At 38.3% G+C, this 10,272-nt stretch overlaps 1 protein-coding gene across 1 annotated transcript in view; it reads left to right on the top strand.

Moving 5' to 3' along the window:
* LOC103581822 (peroxisomal bifunctional enzyme-like) overlaps window positions 1-1,789 on the top strand; it is a 14,521-nt gene extending 12,732 nt beyond the window's left edge. Inside the window, exon 4 of the mRNA XM_008563565.1 lies at window positions 1,637-1,789. Within this exon, the coding sequence (XP_008561787.1) occupies window positions 1,637-1,789 (153 nt within the window). The remainder of the gene's footprint in view (window positions 1-1,636) is intronic.
* Window positions 1,790-10,272: the final 8,483 nt, after the last annotated feature.

Below are 10,272 nucleotides of genomic sequence, written 5' to 3'. Positions count from 1 at the left end.
TGCTCAAAAAAAGAAAAAAAAAAAAAAAAAAAAAAAGAAAAGCCTTGCGTGGAGAGGCCTCAAATGTGTGAGATGTTTTGGAGCTGTTGGCATCACAATCTGGGTAAATGGTAGTCTGCATTTGAGTACCCTCCTTCTCCCACCCTTGTACCTGTAAATGGCTAACAGCGTTTTGGACACTTCTAAAGGTCTCAACCTCACCCTCTTGTCTGAATTGAGATTGCTGCCTGACTCCTTTTTTTAAAACAGCTTTATTGAGATATGATTCACATACATACAATTTATCCATTTAAAGTGTACAATTCAATGGCACATGAGTATATTGACAGAGTTGGGCAAACATTATCACAGTAGATTTTAGAACATTTCATCCCCCCGCAAAAAAAACTTTGTATCCTTTAGCAGTAACCTTCCATTCCCGCCCCAGTCCTAGGCAGCCACTAATCTACTTCCTGTCTGTATAGATTTGCCTATTCTGGTTATTTTATATAAATGGAATCATACAATATGTGGTCTTTTGTGACTGGTTTCTTTTGCTTAGCATAATGTTTTCAAGGTTCATCCATGTTGTAGGATGAATCAGTTCATTATTCCTTTCTATGGCTGAATAACATTTCATTGTATGGATATATACCACATTTTGTTTATCCATCAATCAGTTGATGGACATTTGAGTTGTTTCTACTTTTTTGTTCTTTTTTTTAATTGAGTAAATATTTTTATTTATTTATTTATTTTAAATTTTATTTTGTCGATATACAACGTGGTTGATTATTACTTTTTTGGTTTATATGAACAACGATGCTGTGAAAATCTGCATACAAGATTTTTGTGGGCATATGTTTTCATTTCTCTTGGGTAGATATCTGGGAATAGACTTGATGGGTAATGTGATAACTCTGTGTTTCACCTTTTAGGAATTGCCAAATTGTTTTCCAAAGTTTATGCACTATTTTATATTCCCACCAGCAATGTATGAGGCTTCTGTATTCTCCACATTCTCTCCAGCACTTGTTATTATTGTCTGTCTTTTTTATTATAGCCATTTTACTGCATGTAAAGTGATAGCTCGTGGTTTCAATTTGCATACTCCTGATGGCTAATGATATTGAGCATCTTTTTATGTGATTATTGTATTTCTTCTTTGGAGGAATGTCTATTCAGATCCTTTGCCAATTTTTAATTGGTTATTTGTCTTTTTATTATTGAGTTCTTAAAATTCTTTATATGAGTATATTCTAGATATAAGTCCAATATCAGATATATAATTTGTAAATATTCTCTCTCATTCTCTGGGTTGTCTTTCCACTTTCTTGTGCTTCCTGGCTGTTGCAGGGCTCCAGAAAGCTGTTCCCAGAAATTACTATTTTTGTTGGCTGAGACAGCCCATAATAGAGTCAGAGAAAAAAAAGGTATAAGCTAGAGATGTGTTCCAATATGAAGACTTAAGAACAGCACAGCTCTGTTTATGCTATTAAGTAATGGAGAGGGTGTGTTCCAATTTGCCCTAAAGAAATCTTGCTGAATTCAATAAAACACTATTTTTGAATGTGTAAGAAATCCAGGGGAGTGCTTGCCTTTAACTCTGAGCATGTCATCTCATTCTAATGGGCTTTATTCATTTAATCTTTGATAGGCTCAAGTTGGCTTCCCAGAAGTCACCTTAGGAATTCTTCCTGGTGCAAGAGGAACCCAGCTTCTCCCCAGACTCATTGGAGTTCCTGCTGCACTTGACTTAATTACCTCAGGTCAGTACAAACCTTGCCAACAACTGTCTAGATCAATGTGAAGAACTGCACTAGGATTTAGAAAAATCCTGGCTTGACCATCTACTACTCATGTAGCCTTAAGAAGATTCTTTAACTTCTTTGACTCTTGGTTTTGCCATCTGTAAAATGGAGAGAATACACTCCCTGGGAGCTTTTCAAACATTGTCATGAAGATCATATGTGAGGGCATCCTAAGTGAAAGTGTTTGTAAAGCACTAATCTAATTTATGGTTTTATTATAGGTCAATTGACTGTTCAGAGACATTGGTGTTCACATAGGGTACATTAGAAATTTAGAAATTGTAATATAAATAAGAATTGTAGCCAGAATTTTTAAGGCAAGATTTTCAAGTTTTAATACAGAAATGACTGAATTTTTCATTTCCAAGTATTAAAATATTAGCTGAAAATGGAAGTTCTTTTTCAGCTGGGAATATAAACAACACTAGACAACATTTAGAGAACCTGGATTTACCACGTACTTGTATGACATATAAAGAGACTTTCAGTTGTGGTAATGTTAGAAGAACGAACATATACAACTATTTACTCCAAACAGGTGTTGTTATTAAGAGACCTTGGGTCAGTCACTTTGCCTTTCTGTACCGTAGTTTCCTCATAAATGTGGATAATAATAGTACCTACCATGTGGTGAAGTTTAGATAGATTAATACATACAATGTGCTGAGAACAGTCCTAGACATGGTAATAACTCCATAATTGTTAGCTGTATATCATTATTCTCATGTCTATCTTAATAAGAGAGGAGGATTAAGTAAAAATAAGATGTGCATCTTGATATTAGACTATATCCTGAAGAAGGGGCAATAATAAAAAGAGCACAAGCTTTAGAATCAAAGATCTGGGTTTGAATCCCAGCTTTACCACATATAAACAATATGCCTTATGCAAGTTAAGTTTTATTCATTCGTCCAGCAACTATTAATTTTTTCTCATATGCTGGGCCCTGTTCTAGGCATTAGGCCTATAGTAATGAACTGAACTGACAAAAATTCCTACCCTCATAGAAATTATATGGAGAAAACAACAATCACAACAATAATCATCATTGTCATATTTCATCAATTCAAAAATGCAATTTTTTCCCCACATGTTTGAAATTGAGATGCTTCTTACGTTCATTATGAGTCATGGTTTAATTGGCAGTGTTTTTTTCTTTCCAACTGTCTGTGGGTCAGGAATTTGGAAGAAGATTATTTGAGTTCTAGCTCAGAGTTTCTCATGAGATTTCAGTCAAAGGATCAGCTGGACCTATAGTTATCAGAAGGCTTGACAGGGGCTGAAGGATCTACTTCCAAGACAGCTTACTCCCATGAATGGCTATTTGGTGCTAATTGTTGGCAGGAGGCATCTTTTCCTTTCTACATGGATCTCTCCGTAGAGCTGCTTGAGTATCTTTACAACGTGACAGCTGGCTTCCTCTAGAGTGAATGACCCAAGAGAGAGCAAAGCAAAAGCCACAATGTCTTTTATGACATGTCTTTGGGGTCACACGCCATCTTTTCTGAACTATCCAATTGGTTACAGAGGTCCTTCCTGTGGGAGGAGGCTTGAAGACCAAGAGGCCAGACTCACTGGGGGTCACTTTGGAGACTACCAAAACCACATATACACACATATGCCTACCTATGAGATAAGTAGTGTATATAGTAGGTTAGGTGGAGATAAGTGCTAAAGAGAAAACATAAAGCAGAAAAGGGGGATATAAAATGTTAAGGAGGGAGATAGGTTAATATTTTAGGTAGGGAAGCTAGAAAAGGCTTCTCTACAATATGGTATCTGAATAAAGATCTGAAGGAGGTAAGGGAGCTTGTTATGCCAATATCTGAAGGAGTATATTCCACGTAGACAAAATAGCAAGTGCAAAGCTCTGAGGCAGGGGCATACTTGCAATGTTCAAAGAACAGCAAGAAGTTCAATGTAGCTGGAGTGAAGTGAGTAGGAGAAAAGTAGTAAGGGATGAAATCGCATCCTGTAGGGTCTTGAAGGTTATAGAAAGAACTTTAGCTTTTCTTCTGAATGGTGTAGAAAGGCATTGGAGGGTTTTGAGCAGAGAAGTAACGTGCTCTCACTTGTGTTTTTTACAAGATCACTCTAACTATTGAAAATATACTAATGGTAGACAAGGGCAGAAATAGGAAGACTGGCTAGAAGGCTGCCACAAAAATCCAAGCAAGAGAAGATGGGGACTTGGACTTGAGCAGGTAGTAATGTAAATGGTGAGATGTTGTGAGATTCTGGATATATTTTGAAGGTAGAGCCATCAGAGTTTTGTGACAGATCAGATATGAGATATGAGAGAAAGAGGAGAGTCAAGGATGATTCTAAAGTCCTGGACAGCTGGAAACATGGTACAGTTACTAAGGTGGAGATTTCTGCTGGTAGAGCAGGTTTTCTGGAGGAATCATGAGAGCTCAGTTTTGGACATGTTAAGTTTGAGAGGCCTATTAGACATTCACGTGGAGATGTCAAGAAGACAGTTGGATAGACTGGCCTGGAGTTTAAGAGAGTGGTCTTCTGAACTCCTCCCAGCTTCCATTTTCTCATGGTAAAACAACCACATAGTTGTTTCAAGGAATAATGAAATACCATGACATGCTTCTGGTATAGCGCCTGTCACATAGAACATATTTCATAAATGGTAACTGGTAGGCAGAATAATCGCCTCCAAAGATGTTCACGTCCTAATCCCCAGAACCTGTCAATATGTTACCTTACATTCAAAAGGGCCTTTGTAGATGTAATTAAATGAAGGATTCTGAGATGGTAGATTATCATGGAATATCTGGGTGGGCCCTGTTTATCACAAGCATCCTTATAAGAGGGAGGCAGGAGGTTAGAGGAGAGAGAAGATACTATGCTGCTGGCTTTGAAGATGGAGCAAGAGGTCACCAGACAAGGAATGTAGGCAGCCTCTAGAGGGTGGAAAAGACAAGGAAACAGATTCTCCTTTAGGACCTCCAGAAAGAACACAGTTCTGCTGGGCTATTTTAGATTTCTGACATCTTAAACTGGAAGATAATACATGTGTGTTATTTTAAGCCTCTTAAGTTTGTGGTAATTTGTTACAGCAGCAATAGGAAACTAATACAGTAGCTATTTATGATGATGATATTAAGAATCTTCCTTTTTGGTTGTGAAATTTTTTTTTTCTAAGAAAGGATGTTAAAAAAAGATTAAACTGTTACTGAAAATTAAAGATTCCCTATGATATGAATGAAAAAACCCCACCAACTTTGTATGCACCATTCCCACAGGAAATTAATAAGTAAATGGATGTAGGTGGCTAACCTTTTCTGATCTTCTGAGATCACTAAAACAGGTCATTCTGGAAAGTAGAGTGTTTTCAACACCAACCACTGCTTCTCCACATTCCCCTTAAAATGCCATCTGAAAACAACCGAATCTTTAGCAGCAACGACAAAAGATATGCCTGAGCACGTTGCAGTTTGTTCCCTGATGTTCTCTGTCCAGTCAGCTGACAAGAACTCCAGTGCCTGCTCTTCCTTTTGCTTTTATTTTCCAGGTCCCATCCTCCTTGTTCACTGAAGAGCATAGAAGGCTTCTGCTCTACTCTCATAGAACTTTACCCCAGCACCAATGAATTTCTTTATGTTCATTCATAGGACTGGGAAGCCTTCAGGCTCTAGACTCTGGTGTGGGCTACCTCTTACCACCCAGAATACAGAGGGGAGGGGAAGGATGTTGGGAGTAGCACTTTTATCCTGCCTGCCAATTAGCTGTAGGTCCAATTGGGTTTTACCTGTATTTGAACAAAATATTGAGGGTGAGTTTTAGCTCTAGCATCTCAGGACTCCTAGGCAGCAATAATAAATATCAGCAAATATTGTACAAAGAGACAAACAAAAAACTTAAAACCAAAACAACCCAAAACCTAAAACCTATGAAAATATTCTATGACATTAGAAAAATGAAACATAAATGTGAGTTTGCTGAAACATTAAAGAAAACTAAAAATTTTAGAAAACTCACATTATTCTAAATTAGAAAAGAAAATATTTTATTTATTAAATAAGAACCCCTTGTTTACAATCAAAACAGTAGCCAAAATAATCTCACTTTGAAGCAATAAAAAGACATGATAGACTAGACAACTGAGTCAGCAGCATAGAGGATAAATAAAGACACATTTATAGAATTCAGAAGAATTTAACAAAAAGATAAATAAAATGTAGATGAGGGCAGCAGGCATATAACAGAGGTCTTTGCTGTGAATAAGAGCTCTCAAAACACAAAGTGAAAAGGTGAGAAGCAATAACCAAAAGAAAAAATAGAAGAAACTCTTAAGATATGAAATAGAATCAGAGATTATACTTTAACAAGCACACCATTTTCCAGGAAAATTGATGAGATAAAAATACTTTGATGTATTTTGTTAGTAAAGATTTTAAACTTCCAGAACATAAAATTCTTCAAGCTTCCAAAGGATAAAAATAAACAAAAGGTTACTTTCAAAGAAACTAAAATAACTCCAGCCACAAATAAGTAAATGCCAAACATATGAAATATTCACATACTAGGATGCTCTGTAGACTTTATAACGATAATCTAAATCAGGGGTTCTTAAAGCATGGTCCAGGGACTCCTGGGTGTGCCTAAGACTATTAGGGGGGCCCATGAGGTTAGAACTATTTTCATAATAATAAGACATTACTTGCCTTTTTCACATTCTCTCATAAGTGTACAGTGGAATTTTCCAGATACTATTATATGCCATATGATATCACAACAGATTGAATCTAGCTGCCTTCCATTAAGCCAGACATTAAATAAATTTGCACAAATATGAAAGAGCATTCTTCTCACTAAATTTTTTAAATTTTGTAAGTATAGTTATTTTGCAAAAAAATTATGTTAATGTAATGAGTTTATCATTGTTATTTTAAAATTAATTAATAAACACTTAAGATTCTCAGTTTTAATTTCTAAAATAGTAAATATCAATTGGTATTACATACATAACCAAAGCTTTTTGGAGTCCTCTGTAATTTGTAAGAGTGCAAAGAGGGTCTTGTCTTAGACCATTTTCTGTTGCTATTACAGACTAGCACAGATTGGGTAATTCATGAAGAAAAGACATTTATTTCTTGCAGTTCTGGAAGTTTAAGGGCATGACACCAGCATCTGGTGAGGGTCATCCAATGGCAGAGGGTGAAAACAAGCACGTAAGACAGAGAGGAAATTGGGCCAAACTTACCCTTATAGCAAACCCAGTCTTGTGATAACAAACTCACTCCCACAATAATGGCATTAATCCATTCACCTCTTAAAGGCCCACATCAATACAAACATTCAAACAATATTGAGTCCTAAGACTAAAAAGTTTGAGAATTGCTAATAGAAATCTGTATGTTTTGACACAGAGACCTGATGCAAAACTGTATACATGAGCCAAATATGAAAAGAATTAGTCCACATGCATTAAAAATGACTTTTTTCTTTTAAATGGGAGGGGAGGAGTTATAAATTTATAGAATGTGAAAGGAGAGTTAGGAAAACTAAAAGTATTACATTTCTTTTCTTCAATAATAATAAGGTGAACTATTTTAAGTATCTAATGTAGAATTCATAAGAGGAGGCTTACAATCCAACATACTACAGAAATTCAAAGCACAGGAGACATTTACTCTTTGAAAGGCAAAATAGAAAGCAAAGAAGCATAAAATATAGGAGGAAATCATAATTAATGGTGTGGGATGAGTCTGTAAATTCTAAGGTTTACAGAAATTAAAGCATGTGGAGGAATACTGAGGAATTTTGTGGACATATTTTCAGTATTAAGACTGAAAGACAAGAGTATTTGGGGGGAAATCGGGAAGAAAACTGGCTTGACAGAAATGAAGTGAACTAGGATTGGCTTTTTTCCAAAGCACTGCTTAATGAAATATCACTATTTTTAACATGATGAAGAGAAGAGGTAAAAACAGTAAGAATGTGATGGATTTTTGATTTGCATAGAAAAAGTCACAGTGAATTTGAAGAAAGTTATCATTAGAATCATATACCTATCTTTTTGAGTAGTACACACAATTTTAGGGGACTTTAGAATGACATCTGGGAAAGGTTTCATGTAGAAAAAATATTTTAAGGTTGGAAAAGAAGCCATGAAGAAAATTGGAAAAAATTGTGTTTAACCAGCTTAAAGAAGTCTCAGCCTGGGCCAGCCTGGGCCAGCCCGGCAGCGCACTGGAGAGTGCACCGCTTGGGAGCGCAGCGGCGCTCCCGCCGAGGGTTTGGATCCCATGTGGAGACCGGTTCTCACTGGCTGGGCGTGGTGCGGGAGCAACACCGAGGGTTGCGATCCCGTTACGGGTCAGTAAAAAAGAGACAAAAAAAGGAAAAAAAAAAAAAGAAGTCTCAGCCTCAGTTGCTTCGGGGGTCTTCTTGTAGCAGATCTACACAGGGCTCTCATTTGACAGTGATTGTTGTATACACTGAGGGCAGCATAAGAAAAGACAAGTTTAAATCACAGCTTGAGGATTTGTATTAAATGTACACGGCCATGTCTTTACGTCCTTAGTTCTTTGAAACAGAATAAGAGTATTTGAAATCTCATTGAGTCTATAAGAATAGTGGTACTCTTTCATTTTTGTGAAATCCAAGGCAGAAGAAATGTAAAGCAAGGCAAATCATAACTGAAGCCAAAATGTTTCATTATTTTAGTTACTGTTTTAGTTATACTGAGTTTCCATTTATATTGTCAGAGCTAGGGCTTAGACCTTTCAAACCCGTTGTACAGACTGGGTCCCCAGACCCTTCACATGCAGGTCCGTGCTAGGTAATTGGGAAAGATTCTGAGAGCAGTTGGCAAATGACATGAGCTCAGTCCTCAGCAGTAGCAGCAGCTTACAGGTCCGGCAGTTTACAGGTCGGGCAGTAGTGGTGGCCTTGCGGAGGGTCCCAGAGGCACCAGCAGCAGTAGTGGCCTCCCAACAGCCCCCTGGGGGCATCCCAGGAGTGGGAAGTGGTGCTGTGGGTTAGAGCCACTCATCCTTTATACTTAAGTCCATAACCCAGGACACCTGGGTGCCCATACGCAATTACATTCAGTAGTAACAAGGAACACCTGAGGATATTTACAGCAAATGCTTGGCAAGGTTCTGAACATCTGAGAGGCCCTGACCATTTTCCTATATTTTCCCAGCAAGAAATCATTACAGTAGCGAAATTTTCAGTCTGTCATGTGGGTAGCTCACCTTCCCCTGCTTAGTTCCTCAAACATCCTTTTAGTGCCCAGGCTTCTATCTTCTATTTTGTGTCCACTTGGTCCCCTTAACCTGGGTAGGCTGATTCACTCACCCTTTACCTAAATGATTTTATATATGAAATACTTCACACTTGATACCATTTACCCACTCCCCACACCCCTCCTCATTCCAGAAAGAGATCTGGAGGGCTATTTTCAAAGGCACTTCCAGAAAATTGCCCAGATATTGCTTTTCCAGAGGGACCCCTGTCCAAAATCAGTGAACTGTCTGTCTGATCAAGAAAACCCATTTGTAGTTCTCTGAAGTACTAATAAGAACCAGGAATGGAGGGTTTGTCTCAGAGATGACATCCACCAATACTGTAAGAGCAGTGAAGACTGTGGGGTTGTTGACACCAAGACTGATTTAATGATTGCATTTTGGAAGGTAAGATGGTACTGGCAAGAAAGCAAGTGATGCGTCATTGTCTCTTCCTTCCGAACCTCTAGTAAGGCATGCTTATGTCCCCAGTCCCCTTCTTCAGAATATGCAAAGTACATATATACAGCTGGTGAAGAACTTCCAAGGCAGAATTTAGAAGCGATGTAAACCCTCATCAAACATTTGTAACCCCCTGGAGCTGATATTCTGTACTGGAGGCTGCCAGTGCCACCACCATCAAACGCTGGATGTTGCCACCTGTAAAACTGCTGCTGCTTGGTATCACTAACTCCAGACTAAAAGCCCTCAACGGAGCACTTAGCTCACCCACCTTGGGGTCAGGGGCCACACCCATCTTGCCAAGGGTTTCAAGAAACAATCATCTAATCATCTCTGCTTCCTTTTCAGCTTGTATAGTAGGAGGCAGGGTTCCAAAGCTCACACAATAGTGGTTCCACAAACTAAGGGGAAGTCAAGATGCTGAGTAGCCAAAAAATGGCAGAAGGCCACCCCATTTGTCTTCTGTAATTTTGACTATATCTTTTATAATGTTGACTTATAATTTTTTTCCTGTCTACCCAACTATATGTTTGGGGACTTTTAAAAAAAAAATCAGCTGTAGCCCCTGGTGTGTTCAAGGTGTACGATTGCTACTACTCTGCTGCTTCTACCCTATTATTGTCAAAAAGTCAGTCATTTTTAGGGGCCGGCCCAGTGGCGCACTGCTACAGTGCGCTGCTTGGGAAGTGTGGCGGCGCTCCCGCTGAGGGTTCGCGCGGTGGCGCTCCCGCCGAGGGTTCGGATCCCACATACAGACTGGTTCCCGCTCACTG

This window comes from Galeopterus variegatus, unplaced genomic scaffold, assembly GCF_000696425.1.
Source record: "Galeopterus variegatus unplaced genomic scaffold, G_variegatus-3.0.2 Scaffold14018, whole genome shotgun sequence".
Taxonomy (NCBI): domain Eukaryota; kingdom Metazoa; phylum Chordata; class Mammalia; order Dermoptera; family Cynocephalidae; genus Galeopterus; species Galeopterus variegatus.
This window is presented reverse-complemented; position numbering and strand designations above follow the sequence as displayed.